Source organism: Thermobia domestica, chromosome 5 (assembly GCF_964235325.1).
Source record: "Thermobia domestica chromosome 5, izTheDome1.hap1.1, whole genome shotgun sequence".
Classification (NCBI taxonomy): domain Eukaryota; kingdom Metazoa; phylum Arthropoda; class Insecta; order Zygentoma; family Lepismatidae; genus Thermobia; species Thermobia domestica.
Window position 1 is genome coordinate 241037176 of NC_137458.1, and position 18825 is coordinate 241056000.

The window sequence follows — 18825 nt, forward strand, 5'->3', positions numbered from 1 at the left end:
ATAGATTATAGTGGTATTCCCGACACTTTGAATGATTAAATAGCAAAAATTTAGGCTCGGGCCAGGACCTTCTCAAAATTTGGAAAGAGTTCATCATTTTGACAATTTTGGGGGATTAAAAGGTGAGGCTAAAGTTTGGACAATGGGATTTTGACCCCCACCTATGGTAGGGTCAGGGACGTCTAATTCTATACTGGTATATTCGAAATTAAACGTTTGAGTAGTTGAGATCACGTGAGCATGGAAGAGATTATTTTTTAAATAATTACCAGTTTGAGTCTAACTGAATTACAGATCAATTTAGTAAATCTTGTTTTGTGTGGTGATCAAATCGTGTTCAAAATATGTGTAACATTAAAAGAAAAATGCGTAACAAGATTTCGGTAAATCTCTGATTCATTTTCTTAAATTAATTTTCGTAAATGAATGTGGAATTGTTCCCATAATAGTTTTGTTAAAGTCCATTTACATGTTTTTCGCAGGTCAAACAACAGAACCTGTGAAGAAGAGGTTGAAAGTCATGGATGTTGTAGAAGAAGACACGAAAGAAAAGAATGTGGAAGAACCAGAGGAAGAGGAACCAGCTGTGCAGGAGGGGGAGAAAACCGAAAGTGATTTGTACAAACATATTCGAGAATCCAAAGAACATTTTGATGCACAGACGATAGATGCTGCTACTAAAGTAAGTAAATAATATCATTGTTTTTCTAGAAATTTAAGTTACAATTACATTTAAATGTTATTTTTACTCACGCTAGCCAACAGAATGCTGCTGTTAGTTGTAGCTTCCACAGTAAATTATAGAACATGTTTCTTACTAGCGTAAATTACCCGCTTTGCTGGGTTAAATTAAGAAAAAATAGTAACATATTCCGTTAGTCAGTCACTCTTTACTATTACTAAAACGCTTTCTGGTATCGGTCATTTTTGATGATTTTTATATATCCTCCTCCCCTCCCCATGTTATTGGGCACGGCATCGGAAGTGTCATTGTTCATCTCAGCGACTCCGAAAACTGAATTCGACACTGATATTGGTCATTTTGATTATTTATATATATTCTCCTTCCTCTCCCACAATTTTTACGGGGCTGAATGTGGATTTAAATGGCATCAAAAGTGTCACTGTTCATCTCAGCAACTTCAAAAACTATAGATTCGACACTAATATCGGTCATTTTCGATCATTTGTAAATGTCTTTCCCTTCCTTTAAGTTACATCGTCCAAGTGATATGACAAAAATCATCTCAGGTTTAAACATCATCTAGGTTGAAAATTTAATCGAGATCGGTCCGGTGGTTCGAGAGTTATTAAGTTTTATATATTTTTAAATATCTCTCGCTCATACCTCCTCCCATAAGTTCTATCGTCAAAGTAAATAGATAAATATCATCCTAGACCCGAACCTCATCTATGTTGAAAATTTGATCGAGATCCTTCAGGTGGTTCAAGAGTGAAGTCACATAGACAGTCACTTTTTTTTACATATATCTCCGCCTCCCCTCCCCTACGTTGCATAGTCAAAGTTATCCCAAGCCCGAACGTCATCTATGTTGAAAATTTGATCGAGGTCGGTTGGGTGGTTCAAGAATTATTATTAAGTTTTATTTATTTTTATGTATCTGTATCCTCTTTCCCCTAAGTTCTACCGTCAAAGTAATATGATTAAAACCACCCCAGGCCCGAACTTCATCCATATTGAAAATCTGATTAAGATCGGTCCTGTGGTTAAAGCGTGATGAAGCCACAAAGACAGTCACTTTTATTTTTATTTTTTTGACATATATCTCCCCATTCCCCTCCCCTTCGTTGCACTGTAAAAGTGAAGTGAAGAAAACATCTCAGGACCGAACCTTATCTCTATTGAAAGTTTGATCGAGATCGGTCGGGTGGCTCAAAAGTTATTAAGTTTTATTTTTTTATAATTCCCCTCCTCCCCCTCGCCGAAGCTCTACCGTCAACGTAAATAGCTAAGAACACTCCCAGGCCAGAACCGCATTTACATTGAAAATTTGATCGAGATCGGTCGGGCGGTTCAAGAGATTAAGAGTCACAAACATAATCACTTTCAATTTTATAATATTTTAATTTATTATATATATACATATAAAGTAAAATAATCCTGCAGTTCTGAAAGCTCCGTGTCAAATTCACTGTGGATAACAGTATTGCCAATATCTTACGAAATGCTAATCTAACTTTGTGATCACATTATTCAAGGGTAAAAGTGGATCTGAAAGGTAGGGAGCGCATGATGTCACGCCATCCCCGGTGCTTATCTTGGCCTATTGTAATTTTATAGGATACTGATAGATAGCTATAGATATTTGTTGGAGGTGGGGGGAAAGGCGTCCCCCGCGTTCCTGACGTTGTTCCAATGTACATTAAAACTACAGTGGCAAGCGCACGGCGGACGAAACGTTATACCCGACCAAATTCAGCATATTCAAGTTTGTGATACGGAATTAGCGTATTGTCTCTCAACTCTGTAATTTCTGGTTTTCTGATATCCCTTTGTGATTCGTGATTACCGTATTGTTTCTTGTATAAACAATTAATTTTAGACTTCCAACCTATGCTATGCATAAGTGTCGGAAGTCTTATAGAACGGCTTTGTCCGTCCGTCTGTTTATCAACAAGTATCAGAGCAAAACCGGTAAGAGATATTGAGATGCAGTTTTTTGCAATCGATTCATCGTCCCAGCAATAAGTTCCATCTTCGTTAACTCTCTATTCAAAACGGAACTGGTTCAAATTAGTTATTTATGGTTTCAATATTTATCGCCATAAAACGAAAACGGTAACTGATAGCGAGAAATGATTCAACGTCCCAAGGCAAGGTACCGTGACTTTCCCGAACACTTTATGGAAAAGGAAGTGGTTTAAATTAAATTTTACTACCAATTTCAATATTGATTTCCACGGAACAAAAACAGTAAAAGATATCGAGATGCAATTTTCTGCGATAGATTCAGCGTCCGAAGAATAGGTTCCATCTTCTTCATTAATCCTCTATTCAACCCGGAGGTGATTCAAATTAGCCATTTCCTGTTTTAAACGTTTATCGCCTAAACGAAAACGGTAACAGATAGCGAGATTTTTGCAAACGATTCATCGTCTCATGACAACGTACTGTGACTATCCTAAACACGATTCAGCGTCTCAAGGCAACGTACTATGACTATCCTAAATACTTTACCAAAACTGACAGTGGTTGTAGTTAGCTAAAACTTCCTATTTCAATATACATTTTTATAATGAAAACTGTAGAGATATCGAAATGTGATTTTTAAAATTGATTCAACTTTCCAAGAATAGGTTGGCCTTCTCCATTACCTCCCCACTCAAACTGGAAGTGGTTCAAATTAACCATTTCCGGTTTCAACACTTATTAACATAGATCGAAAGTGATAATAGATAGCGACAAGTGATTTCCTGCAATCGAGTCAAGGGAACATAACTTCAAAGCCCGCAACTTTCTACCAAAACTAAGTGGTTGTAGTTTACTACTACTTCCGGTTTCAATACTAATTTTCGTAGAGCAAAAACTGTTAAGAGATATCCAAATGCAGATTTTTACAATCGATTCAGCTTACCAAGAGTTGGTTCTAGTCCCTCCCTTAACCATCTGTTCAAACCGGGAGGGGTTTAAATTAACAAATTCCAGTTTCAACCTTAAACACAATAAAACAAGAACAGTAAGAAATAGCTAATAATGGCTTTCTGATATGTATTCAGTATCCGAGGAACAGATTCTGTCTTTGATCTTATTAGTATATTGCAAACAGTAGTTATAGACGTACTACTTGAAGTTTAAGTATTGAATTTGTCATATTTTTGGAAGTATACCATAGTTCCGTACTGTGAAACTAAACTCACTTGTTTATTATTGTTTTTTTGAGAATAGGGTCGACAGTACTTACATTCATCAGTCGAAAGAAATGTGATTCACTTTCAGATCATTGCTAGACAAAGCAGATTGTAAATCGCCTCCTCCCCAAAATAACTTTTTTTTTTTTTTTTTTTAAGTATTCTGCCCGAAGGCATGTTCTACTACTTATCTTAAAATAGTTGGATGGGACCACTGAGAATTGGAAATTAGAAACTTGGATTCAAGGGATAGATTGAAAATTAAGATCACGTATACAATAAATAAGTAATTATGGTTTTATTACACAGATGGTCATTGTGCATGTCTGTTGTTTTTTAATGTTTCTCTTATGTAAAGACAGATAGTATCAAATTGACAAATCAGTGATAGAATTTGTGTTTACGAAAAAACACAATGAGCAGGACTTTGAGAGCTGGATTTAATTCGCATTTGATCGAACTCTGGTCATGTATTAAGATCAGGAAAGAAACTAATATAATAATATAACTTAATTATAATATAATTAACAGTTAATAACACTATACTCTTCCTTGTGATACATTTAGTATTATTACACTTCATCATATAAAATATACCGGCAAGTGGCATGTTCTTGTGATCCTTATTTATTGAAACAAATTTGAACTTCAATGTGGATATAACTTATCTTTAACGTAGCACATGCCTTAGAGTCGCCTTGAAAGTAAATTAATAAATAGATGCACCACAGCGCCGATTTCTCCTACAGTTTTGTAATCTCGTAATTAACTTTCAAGAGATAAATGATTAGAAGGTATAAAGCGTCGTTAATATATGTCAAACAATTCGAACACCTGTAAGTTAGATTAGATAAAATAACGTTATTTTAATAGGTTTGAAATATGGATTTTATCATTGTTATCTAATGTATGTCAAATTCACTTAATTTGCAAAAACAGTCTGATGTTTTTTCCTATATAATTTCATCTCGATAAGTATAAATGGAAAATTATTATTGAAACTTACAAAAAAGGTACTGCAAAATACTGTAGTAAGTTGAAATGCATTATTTTACCACTAAATATGTTAAAGAACGTCATACTAAAGTGTCAAATGTAGTCAGTCTGATGGTTAATTGTTATTTACTTTTTATTATTGAATTTGCTAAGAATTATTTAACTCATTGGTAATGTAAGATTTAATTACTCGAGAAATAACATCAAAACAAGTTTCATTTTATTTATTTATTATTATTTTTTTTTTTTTTTAATTCTCTCTTTAAATATTATACACGATGCACAAGGCAAATACTTGTGTTTCTCAAAGATTTTCCGCTTCATTTGCGTTTTCCAAGGATGATATAGGAATGAAATAAATGGGTAGTTAAATATTTGGGCATTTATTTTCTTGTGATTTGGTTTTGATTTTCTTTCGTTGTTCTGAAGATTTATAAGTTTTTTAATTATGTTTGTCATTGGCAATTAATGTCGATATGATGTATATATTAAAGATGCATATAGTAACGTTATGTATTAATGTATATTTTCGTAACTACAAATAATGAATGGATTAATCTTTGCCAGGAAATTTGTTATAGATAGAATATAATTCATGGTTTATTTTCTTCACATGTTTCTTATATGGTTTTACATAATAATGTGTATACATAAAAATTAAAATCACTATGTTTGTGACTTCGTACCACTTGAACCACACTCGACCGATCTCGATCAAATTTTCAACATAGATGAGGTTCGGGCCTGGGATGGTTTTTATCGTTTCACTTTGATGGTGCAATTTAGGGGAGGAATATACATATAAATGATCGAAAATGACCGATATTAGTATCGGAAGTTTTCGGGGTCAGTGAGGTGAACAATGACACTTCCGATGCCTTTTAAATCCAAATTCAACCCTGCAACTTGAGGAAGGGGATATATATAAAGGAGTTGTGCATTTACAGTTTTTATTCCAACGCAGCGAAACGGCCAATCAATGCTAGTTATATAATAGATATTTAATTACTACCACTATTACAAAATGTCAAACCAATAGTTTTCTGTCAGTAATATCGTATTAACTGAGAAAGTAAATAATTTGGATCTGAATGGGTGAGTAGCGAACTAAAGAGTAGGAATGTGTGACTAGGTGCAGGATGTTCTGAGTAGGATAATGATTGGCATACCGGTAAACTAAAGACCCAGGTTCGATTTTCGATTCAGTAGCATACTTTCGCCTGTTGAATATCACGGGATTTGCATCTGTAGAGAATATGGTGTAAGAAAAATGTTTTCAAATAATAAGTTCCAACACGAAATGAATTCAGGTTTCCAAACTAGAATTTCTTAAGTTGTTTCTCTTGTGAATTTTATCGAGTCTTATTTTAAACACCAGAAAATAAATAAAATGTTCTTTTTCTTTTTAAGAAACAAAAATAAGTGTTTTTTCTCATTTTTTTCAATACAAACAATTACCTACCTCAATACTTTAATAGTTTCCATACGTTTTGCTTTTATTTAATGCTCCTTCTTCCTAAACTTTAACTATTGTGGAAAATAAGCATATGTTAAAGAAATACGGTATTATGTTGTGTTAAATTCAACATTTGTATCTTGAGCTTATTACTTTTCTTTTAGGACCAAGCAGAAAAGCAACCAGTTCCTAATATGGAAGATGATGATGAAGTAGATGAAGTGAAAAAAGATGATGATATCACAATACAAGGTATTAATAAATTTCGTTTAACTCTTCTAACAGATAAATTATGAAGAAGTTAAATAACTACCATATATTTTACAAAATAAACCGAATGATTGAGATTATCCTATCAATATAGAGTAATTCGAATATTGTGTATTCAAATGGAAATACTAAAGAAATTGTAAACTAAAGGTGAAGCTGTGAAATGCTGAAATCATAACGAGTTCAAGTAAGAAATTATAAATTTATCCGTTCAGATATGTTTTACTAAATCTGAATATTAATTCACAATATCAACGTTCAATTATTATTTTTTGAAGTGAATTATGGACCTGAAAGTCAAAGAAAAAACTTTATTAGAATCTCATGTTAAGTAAATTATCGTGTTTTTACTTGCATTTTCACGTTTCACAATTAATTTATTTCGTTTATAATTCATGCAATAAAGTAATAACGTGAAACATATTGTGAATTATCGTAAATTGATAAAATGATGAGCAAAGTTGCTAGGTTTTACAAGAACTTACACACTAGTTACAGATTTATTTATTTATGGAATTGGTATTGCAAAGTATTTGATCCTATAGTTAATATTAGATAAACATTTTATTGTTAAATTTCATACATATTAAGTCACACTTGCATAAACATCGTAATAACATTAAATTTTTAAATGATTTCTTCTCAAGTGATCTGGCTCCTACTTATAGCCGAATTTATCTCTTTTACATTGCGCAGAGGAGCCTGATGTCATAGAAGAAGCCAAGGGTGTAGAGCAAAAGCCCGAGAAGTTTGGTGGCGAAGAGAAGGAGAAAAAGGAGAAGAGAAAACCAGGCGAAGGTGATGTAGATGCAGAAGGGTTGGTGGAGGTCGAAGGGGAAACAGTAGAGACGATGACAGTAGAAAGAGGAGCAGATACCACGTTTCATACTCAATATGAAGTCTTAGAAGAATTAGCTCACACGGAATCTCGCATTCAAACCCTTCGGCTGCAACTGGAAAATCAACTGGCAACATGGAGTCAGGTAAGCATAAATAATTCCAAACATGACGAAATTGCCTTTGTGAAAACAATAAATTACGTATTTCATATTTTTACAGTTACTTTTAAACTTTCTGAAAAAAGCTCTGTTTAAACAACTTTAATGTAGTCCCCTCTGCTTTCAGAAGTTATTGTCAGATGAACATTGTCTTTGTAATCCAAGACAATATAATTGTCTTACTAGATAACGTCTGAGCAGGTGTGCCAATATTTTCTTTTTGGAATTATAACGAATTACTAATTCAGATAGTTCACAAGAAGCTCTCTTGTACTTGATATGCATTCTGATACTTTTTCCTTTAGTATTGTGTGATAGAGTTATGATTTGTCTATCAAAGTATGGCATATTTAGTTTTGTTGTTTTTAAATAATAGAACTAGTTGGCATTGTTATCTTTCTGCTTGGAAGATAATATTTTCGCACTAATGAGCATTGTTTCGTTGCTCAGATATCACACATCACCGAACTCTAGAAAAACTGGTAAAAGTATTCCATGCTCTCAGTAGAAAAATTAAGATATTTTAATTATTGTCAGCAGATTAACTTTCTGTATCAAGCAAATACTTTCAGCAGAAGTACCAACCCAATATCGGAATCATGATCCCTTTCTTCGTTCTTTCTTCCTTCAAACAAGTATTACTGATCTACGATTTATTAGTGAAAAGGTGCAGCATTATGAGCAAAAATTTGTGGTTGTGTTGTAACGTGTCTTTAATAGTGGCATAGAGCAACTTTCTTCTTCAATTCTTTCGTTTATTTGAGTAGTTAGTCTCTCTCGATTGGAAGAATAGATCCTAATTTGCAGTACACTCTACGTAGAAATATGACATGCAGTAATAAAGCTTCTAGATACACAGGGAGAATATGAATTTCAGTAACTAAACGCAAACTGTATGCTTCAGTATTGTGCCTCTTCCAGACAAGAGCTTAACGCGCGTAATCCAGAGTTCATTTCTGGTGAGAGTGCTTCCTCGGATACAAATCCTAGAAATGATGCGAATCCCACTTGAAGCAGTAGGCCCAGAGAGCAGGAAGAACAATTGTTCCCACGAGTTCGGAAACAACACCAAAAAAGCTTTGGTAAATGAACCCTGATACGAAAACTAAAAAATTATAGATCAACATGGGTGCACAAATGTATCCGTTTAAAGCTATGGTGCGCCAAAAATTTGTCAGAACGATAACAAAATGGTTCAATCTCTGGTAAAAAAAAAACAGTGCTTATTTCGAGCCTAGATTTTATTAATGTATTAGTGGATACGGAATAGGGTTGGCGAAAAGGTTAGCCCCGAAACATGGGGATTGATGAGTTCGTCTAATAATGAGAAATAATAGATCAGAAACTGAAAACTTGCATGCATTCCATACCTACGAGGATGAGTCAAACTTATCTATACTTTCGCCATAACACACATTCAAGGTTGCCATATTGGCTTCTGCGCATGAGTTAATACATTTGCGGTCGTGTGTGCGAACTTTGATCCCGATCGCATCATTTGCCTTCCGACTATTACAGTGTAAAATTTGCCCTCCGCTAGCAGTTTGTCGAAGGGGGACAACGAGCAGTGATTCAATTTTTGTGGTCTGAGGATATGAAAGGGGCAGAAACTCATCATAGAATTCTATCACAATATGGAAACAGTACTTTATCTTTTTTTTTTTTCACGGACGACAAAATTCAGCAAGCTCGAGAGATGGCTCTGACAAATAGGCGAGTTACCATATGTGAAGTAGCGTCTTCTTTTAACATCAGTCATGGTTCTGGCCACTGACTTAAGAGTGCAGGAAGCGGTGCAAAGTGGCTTCGCGATAAATCGGAAACCTTCTTGGAAGGAATACGCAAGCTTGTGGATTCCTGGACCAAGTGCATTGACAACGGAGTATGACTATATAGAAAAAATATGTACATGTTGAGCCTCTATTTTTATGTAAATAAATTATACAAAAAAAGTATAGATAATTTTTAATTCACTCTCTTATAAGTCAATAATACATCAACATTCGTAAAGAAAAATTTCAGTTATCAGTCTCATGACAATGGACAGAACGAATATTGTTCTTGGTTTCTATCTGTCAGCTGTCAGATGTATGTCTCGTGCTAACTTTGATTTTTAAAAAATCAAGAAGATGCATTCAAGTGAAAAACGAATAATCAGATAACATTGCTGACATCTCCATAGATGGGAGTGCAGATAACTGTTTCTCAACATATTTTCTAACAAATTTCATATTTACATGTCTAAAAGGGCATTCCCAATTTTTACTGTAAAATGTAAGATAAAAATCTCTAATAATGAGCGCATGTCATTTTAATGAGTCTCTGATCAAACGAAATCTTAAGGTGTCATAAACTCATTTATTCATTATTTTGGCTGTATGCAGCTCAAGCAGTTTAATTCTCTTTTTAATTTAAAGGGACTAGCATATATTAGCAGACGACGTTTTTTATGTGTATGTGTGTGTGTGTTCCCACTCATCGGATGCATGTGGGCGGAGTGACCTTGATCAACACTTCTTCAGCCAATCACAGCTCTGTCTGCTCTTACGTCATTTAACGCGTGAAACCCACGCGAACAGCGAGAGCTGAAGAGATTTAGCGGGAGACAAACTATTCGGCGCGAAAGGACTCACTACGCAACAGCATGATTTTCTAGCTCCGACATATACTTCAACAGTTATATAATTATCCATTGATATCAGAGTATTAGAAATCCATCAACATGTAAACATCATAATAATATCCCATACTATAATATTGGGACTTGTAAGTATTTCAATATAATTAAAATTATCAAATCAATTGACGAGTATTTTCTGCGATTGTGCATGTCATCTCCTACGCCTCGTGGCTGTCTATTGAGTACATGGTGCAAAATTTACTTTTTATTTATTTGTGTAATTTGTTAATTTTCGAAATTATGATGCTGAATATTTTGTGTCTCTAAAAGTTGTACGTAGAATTTTTGCTTATGTGTGGCTGGCGTTGAAAGGAGCTTTCTTCGGATAACTTGTTTCATCGTCAACGCTCGAGCAAACGTCCTATTTACGACTATCAAATATAATGCTTGCTCTATCTGGATCGCCATCCTATGGAGTAAACATTATAAAATGGTGCCGGGATAAATGTGTCGAAGCAGAAACCTTTCTTTTTGTATAAATGTTCAGTTTTTGTGTTTACGAACATAAGCCTAGGTATTTCTGATGTTCAAAACTTGCTGCGTAATTTTGCCGCCATCTCAGAGAATTAATAGTACATGAAATTCGTGTCATTGTATCCTTGTCCAGTGCATTCATCCTTCTATATTGAAGCCTAAATCCTGTCTAAATTAGAATATTTTTATTATTTGCATTCTTAGATTTTTGCAGAAATTAGTCAATTATTTGTGTTAGCGAGTTTGTTATATTTGCAACATCATTGCTGAGGGTGATCTTAGAACAGTTCTCCTTGCAATGCAGAGGGAACTGAGTGCATCAATTAACGAAATTAAAGGAAATCAGAACAAGTTGAATGAAAGCCAAAACGAATTGAGTGATAATCAAAAGCGTGTGAGTGAAAACGTTGAGGCGATAAATGTAAATCAACAGAAAATGCAAGATGATATAAAGGAATTACGTAGCGAGTGTCGTGAAAACATATCCCGATGTAAAGATGATTTGTCAGGTGAAATTAACAATGTGAATAAGTGTATTAGTGCAGTGCGACATGAATTGATAGAACGAATTGAAGCAGTGGAATTAAAGTGTTTTAATACGAGCGAAGATATACGTAGAAGCGTACGTGAATTAGCCGATGCAGTGCATGATATACGGGGCACAGTTGAAGAAAATACGCGCCAAGTAAACGACCAACAACGTCAATTAAATGAATGTCACAATAAAGTTGATGATTACGAGAAAAGGTTGCGTTTGGTCGAAAGTCTCGACAAGTACCGTGAAAATAGAATTCAGAAGTGCGAGACTAAACAAAGTGAATACGGCATAGCAGTGCAAGAGTGCATTCAAGTGTGTCACGAACAGAGTAAATTTAACCAGCAGTGTTTTGAAACATGTCTCCGCGCCAGTGAATTAAGTGAACAAAATAAGCAAGATGTGGAACGATTATCAGAGCGTGTGCAGCGTATAGAATTAGCAAATGAGCACCATGATATTGGAAGTAATATGTCACAAAGAAACACAGGTTCCGTGCACAGTGTGAAGCGTGAGAGAAAATCGAGCAGTGAGTCTCAAACGGCGTCCGATACAGAGGTGGAAAGTGACGTAATAAAGAGAACCGTGCCGAGAATCAAAACCGAAAGAGAAAGTCCGCGTATTAAGCGTGCAAGAAATAGTGAAGTGAATGTAAGGCGTTGTTCATTGCGATTAGCAGACATTAAACAACTCTCCACATTTTCAGGTGATATGATGAAGGAAAGTGCAAGTGCATTTTTAGAAAATTTTGGTAGAGAAATGTCGTTCGCCGGAGTGCCTCAAAGTGAATATTTGACGATCATGCCATTGATTCTTAAGGACAGTGCACTTAAGTGGTACGATTTACACGGTAAGAAGTGTCAAACTTTTCAAGAATTTGTGATAGAGTTTCAGAATGCATTTGAGAGTCCTTTAGTGAAAGCCACACGTCTGCGCAACTTGCGTTCTATTCCGTTTGACCCAAAACGTTATAGTAGTGTTGTTGATTTTGTGACAGAGCGTTTTAGTCAAATTCAAGCTCTGGAAGAATACGAAAATCCAACCATTACGTTGTCACACATCATCACTCTTCTGCCCAAGCGGTACCAATTAGCTATGATGGGTTCTATGCCTGATAACATAAATCAGTTCCTTGCGAGTGTGCAGTCCATTGAAGGATTGTCAGGAATTACTAATATGTACGACAATCAGCGTAATAAGCAGAAACAGCAAGGTGGTACCGGCGTTAGTGTGAATAATGTGAAAATGGAACACGGTAGCGAAGTTAATAGTGATAATAGTGCGCGCTCGAATTTCAAACAGGGATGGAAAAGGAAATTTCATAGACGTGGACGGCGAGGTAATTTTAACAAAAATAATAACAACTCGAGCGGTGGTAATCATTCGCAAGGCAATGGCCGACAAAATACAAGTGCAAATGAAAATCGAAACGAAACGCAAGGTGCAAGGGCAAACGAAAATCAAAGGAATGCGTCGACTTCCCAGGGTAGTCCGAATCAAAATAATAATTGGTTTCCAACATTTAATAGAGGTCCTAATGTAAATAACGGTAACAATCAGCAACGTCAATTTCCATACCAACAAAGTGGATTTTATCCGCAGAGTTCTGTGCCTTTAAACTAGTAGCGCCCTCCCACTTGGTAGCTGCAAAGGGGAGGGATTTCAGTAGTGTAAACCGGATTACTTTTCCACGTATGTGCAACGAGGAAGATTTACAAGCAGAAGATGATATAAGCAATGATAATGAAGAAGTGATCAAATGTGAATTAGGTCATAATACAATGAGAGTAAAAATTTTGTTAAACGATCAACCCAGAATCTGTCTGTTAGATAGTGGATCAGAACTATGCCTATTACGGTACAATATTTTTCGAGAAGTAACAAAGTGTGTAGCAAACGTGCATTTGCAAAAAGGAGAGCATATCGTTTTGTGCGATTTTCTAGGAAGAAAGAAAAAGAACGTGAAAGGAAGGGTTATCTTACCGGTACGAATTGAAAATGTGGAAGTGCCAGTTGAGTTTCTTGTGTTACCAGAACTGCACGAAGACGTAATACTCGGTGCAAACTTTCTCGAGAAATTAAACAGTGTCATCGATTTTAAGCGAAGTAACTTGCGTGTTGAATTTCAAGGAATTAGTGGTGAAGTGCCTTTAATACAGAGAAATAGTGAAAATGTCATTGTAGCTAATGTAAGTGAAATTAAGTGCAAGGTAGCCCCTATTGTTGTGTTGTCCGAGATAAGGGACCTTAATGATTTTTATGCGAGAACGATGAATGTGTTCCGCAGTGGGTGCGCCGAGCCTTTAGAGAAAATTGAAGCTAGTGACTTAGTGGAGGACTTCCCACCGGATCTATATTTCACAGTAGATGAAATAAGGGATGCAGTTACACGCGCTACGCTGTTTAGTGAAAACGAGAAAGAAGAATTATTTCAGTTGTTAATGAAACATAGAAGAGTGTTCGCCCGTTTTTTTGGCCTGTGTAACAAATTTCAGTACCGATTAGAAGTGGATACAAATGAACCCATTGTTGCTCGTCCTTATGATATTCCGCACAAATATAAGGAAGGAGTGCGTGAAGAGATCCGAAAACTGTTAAAGTGGGGTGTCATTAGACCTAGTTCATCATGTCATCTATTACCGTTGCACGTAGTATTAAAAAAGAGTGGAGCGTTGAGAATAGTAACAGATTGTAGAGCATTGAATGTGCACATTAAGAATCCAACTCTGCGTGTAGAAAAGTTGTCCGACCTCTTTGCTAAATTTAGTGGAAAACGTGTGCTAGGTACTCTTGATTTTACTAGTTCGTATCAACAATGTGGAATTACAGAAGATTCTATGCCATACTTAGCCTTCTTGTTTGAAGGAACGTTATATGAGTACACACGCATGGTGTTTGGTGTGAAAAATGGATCGTCTGTACTGCAATTGTGCTTGAATAAAGTGTTCCCTTTACCGCTACAAGAGAAATTAATCAGGTATATGGACGATGTAGCTCTTGGTTGTACAAGCGTACCAGAATTCTTACAGCAGTTAGATGAAGTGCTTAGTTTGTTAAGTGATGCGAACATGACGCTAAATTTATCGAAGTGCATTTTTGGTGTAAGTGAAATTAATTATTTAGGCTATTACGTATCTTCAGAAGGCATACGAAAGGATCCGAAATCAGCTGAAGCAATCGAGAAGTTACCAGTGCCTAAAAATTTAAAAATGTTACGCTCATTTCTTGGTGCTGTGCAGTGGCATTCGCGAACAATCAAAGGTCATGCTGTTATCGCTAAACCCCTTTACGAACTTTTAGGGAAGAAAAAGAAATGGAAGTGGGAAGAAGAACACCAAAAGGCATTTGAATCATTAAAGGCTGAATTAGTGAAAGATGTGAAATTACACCATCCACAGTTCGATAAGCCGTTTTATCTCGAAAGTGATGCAAGCAAACTCGGGTTGGCTTGTGTGTGTTATCAAATTATTGACGGTGAGAAGTGTGTATTAGAATATGCAAGCCGTACTCTTAATAAACATGAACAGAACTATGCCATAATTGAGCTTGAGTGTCTTGCATTTGTGTGGTGTATTCGTAAGTGGCATGTTTGGCTCAAAGGAGCGAAAATATACATACGAACAGATCATAAAAGCTTAGTGCAGTTAAAACGTATGCGTAATTGGAATGCAAGACTGATGAGATGGTCTCTTGAACTTCAATCTTATGATTATGAAATAGAATTCATCAAAGGCAAGACTAACACACTAAGTGATTGTTTATCTCGTATGTTACCAACACGGGAAGATCTAATGGTGAATGTGAACCCTATACAGGCTGTTCAATCAGAAGTGTTCGATTTAGATCCGTCTACAATTGCGAAATTACAATGGGAATGTGACGAGTACCGTCCTATTATTAGTTACTTACAAGGTAATATAAGTGAAAGTGAAAGCAGTGCAAATAAGAATTCTTTTCGTAGTAGTGCTCGAAATTGGAAACAAAATTACACTTTGGAAAATGGTATTCTTATGGTGAGAGATTTTCACTTCCCAGACAGATTAAAATTGTGTGTACCTCCATGTTTAGTGAAAAATATTTTAATTGGCTACCATGATCATTACGGTCACTTTGGATTTATGAAAGTGTTTAATATCATTTCCCGTATGTTTTATTGGAAAACCATGCGTAGTGACATTAAATCGTACATTCTTGATTGTGAGGTCTGCATGAGGACGAAGGTAGACCATCACCCAGTGAAATGTTTAATGCAATCAGTGCCAGCGAAAAACATACGCTATTTGGTCTCAGCAGATTTAGTTGGTCCTCTACCTCGAGGTAAACATGGTGAAACTTACCTATTAACAGTGTGTGATGTATACTCACGTTATTTAGTAGCATATCCACTTCGACGTGCTACAAGTGCAAGTGTCGCAAAGTGTCTTACTGAGTCATACATGCTTCATCTTGGTATTTTTATGAACATCTTAGTAGATAATGGACCACAGTTTATTGGTAAGGAATTCGTACAAGCTATGGAAGCATATAACATCAAAATACATTATACTACGCCTTATCACGCACAAGGGAATGTCATCGAAAGATTCCATGCTGATTTAGAGAGAATTTTGCGTGTGTTGTGCCGCGATTCTCATTCTTCATGGCCAGAGTATATTGTGCAAGCTTGTTTGTTGTTGAACTATACTATTAGTGCTAGTTTGGGAATAGCGCCTGCAGAATTACATCTTAACATCAAGCCAGAAGAATTTACACTGTCACATTTTGGAATTGTGAAAAGCAACGAAACAATCGATGAGCAAGAAGGTATAGATTGGAATGGAAAATTAATAATGGCTGATTTACGGCGAAAGAAAATCATTAAACAACGGAACGAAAAGTTGAACGTTCATCAGAGAGCTCGAAGAACTTTGTGTGAAGGTGACTTAGTTTTCTTACGTCAGTACAATATTAGTAGCTTGGTAGACAAACGTATAGCCAAACTGTGTGAAGTGTACCGTGGACCTTATTTGTTGTGGAAACAAGTTGGTGAAAATGTGTTTGAAGTATTGGATCCGCAAAGTGGTAAATATATCGGATTTCAGAATGTTTCTAGAATGAAGCTGTGGAGACCAACACCAGCTACTAGGAAAAAGTGGCTAGAAATTCTGAAGAAGCATGTGGATGAAGAACAGTTCAGTGATATTTTAGAGAGAGCCGAAAAAGAAGCCAACGGAGATTACATGAACGAAGAAGAAGAGGAAAGTAAAGAAGATCAATTGTGTAACATCAATAATGAAGATCGAGAAGTGAGAGTACATTCTAGTTTCGTTGACGAAAATGTCTTGTGGTATATACGACATGGTTATTTAGATGAGCGAAAGTTGTTGAATTTATTAGAGAAATATTACCATTAGTACTTCGAGGAAGTCAGTTTGAATTTAGAGATATGTCAGGAGATATTAGAGTAATATACACGTTTATTAGAGTATTCCTTTTGTTGTTATTGGAACAACATTGAAGTTTTACCTTAAGACCTACGACCACATTTCGCCATGAATTTCATGTGCATCGTTTTCTTTTTGTCTTCTATAAAACTCTATGGGGTTTCCTTAGTATAACTTGTTTTTGTAACCACATCTCTGTGTGTCTTCGTGGTCGTATTTACAGTGGGTAGGTTTATATGGTTTTTCGTGGGTTGGCTCTTCTTCATTTAGTCGTCAGACCATCCCTAAGATGGATACAGGTTGGCATCTGTAGACATCTGACATTGCCTCAATATAATTCTCCATCATTCGAGCTTATATTGGTTTATTTCACTCTTCATTATAGTATTCATGTAACAGTCATCAGTAAGGTTATATCTATAGGCTTATTATATTATCTATATATATATATATTTTATTCAGCATCATGTCCTATATAGGTATATTTCAGTATTAATTTATCATGTACCATGTACTTATTTGATGAAGTTGCACGAAGGCGTTGAGGATTGAGACGTGCTTGTCGTAGTTTGTACTCGTAAAGTGATTTGGAAGAAAGAAAAAAAAAAAAGAGAATGAAAGAAGAAATACTTACATTTCTTTTGTTAACCCATCCCAAGTCAACTTCCTTTTAACCATAATTATGTTATTTTAACCTTATAGTAATTACATGTAACACGTAAAAACATACACTTGATATCCATACACGAAGAATACAACACAAGGAAGAACACACGTAGGTCCAAACAATAAGAAGAACACACATTCTATTCACTTCCACTTAATACGAATGCAGCAGTAGCAAATGCAGCACATTTTAAGTCACAAAAAAAAAAAAAAAAAAAAAAAAGGAAAGAAAGGAAGATGCAAATTATACGTTAATAAGTTTATACGCAATAAGTTATAGTATTTCATGCATCTTCATATTGGCGCCGAATTTTGGTAAATAGTCCTGTATAAATAAATAAAAAGGACTATAGCATGCAGAGACCTTCTAGAACCTCCACCGGTGGACCTAGCCCTATCCAATGGGAAGAGGATAGGAGCAGAAGATTTAATCGCCGAGTGTTCATTCAGCTGGAAGAGAATGAACGAAGAGGATGGCCTATGGACTGGACATTGTTCTGGAACATGGTGTAGATTGTGAATGGTGGACAATTTGGACAGTGTAACGTATGCAGATAGTAAAAGTATAAACAGTGTGTTATAAATGAACAGTGAAGTGTTGTTATTCGAACTGGAAAATATATCTATATTTATTTTAATATTCATTTTTCTTTTTATGTTCAATTAATTGCAAAAGTGAAAGTGTTTTAAAGGTTGAAATTAATTCATTGTTTGAAGTGTTTTCTCATTTTATTCATATTATTTGCAATATTTTATGGTATGTGTTAAATATTCAATTTCTTTAAGTATTGAGTGAACTTACATTTGGACTAATAAGACTATAATAAATATTTTTATGCATTTATTGATATATTACATATTTGTGGACTGAATAAACATTTTATTTTAGTGAGTGCAGTGTTAACCAAGCGTTAATGTGAACTATGGCCCAAGTGAAGAGTGCTTCAACAACTTACAGTGTGTCCTCGTCATACGCAGACACAAACTATAAGTGTTGCCAGGGTTCTTAGGATAAGCGTATCTCATCAGAACTTTACCTATCAACTGTTCGGGTGCCATTTGTCATAAACTCATTTATTCATTATTTTGGCTGTATGCAGCTCAAGCAGTTTAATTCTCTTTTTAATTTAAAGGGACTAGCATATATTAGCAGACGACGTTTTTTATGTGTATGTGTGTGTGTGTGTTCCCACTCATCGGATGCATGTGGGCGGAGTGACCTTGATCAACACTTCTTCAGCCAATCACAGCTCTGTCTGCTCTTACGTCATTTAACGCGTGAAACCCACGCGAACAGCGAGAGCTGAAGAGATTTAGCGGGAGACAAACTATTCGGCGCGAAAGGACTCACTACGCAACAGCATGATTTTCTAGCTCCGACATATACTTCAACAGTTATATAATTATCCATTGATATCAGAGTATTAGAAATCCATCAACATGTAAACATCATAATA

General features: G+C 35.5%; 1 protein-coding gene across 2 annotated transcripts in view; it reads left to right on the forward strand.

The window, feature by feature from the left end:
• The window catches only part of LOC145686491 (midasin-like), a 630928-nt gene that overhangs the window by 596974 nt on the left and 15129 nt on the right, over positions 1–18825 (forward strand). For both annotated transcript variants that reach the window (XM_081759859.1, XM_081759860.1), the window contains exons 34-36: positions 483–682; positions 6487–6574; positions 7289–7575. In XM_081759859.1, coding sequence (XP_081615985.1) covers positions 483–682; positions 6487–6574; positions 7289–7575 — 575 coding nt within the window. The remainder of the gene's footprint in view (positions 1–482; positions 683–6486; positions 6575–7288; positions 7576–18825) is intronic.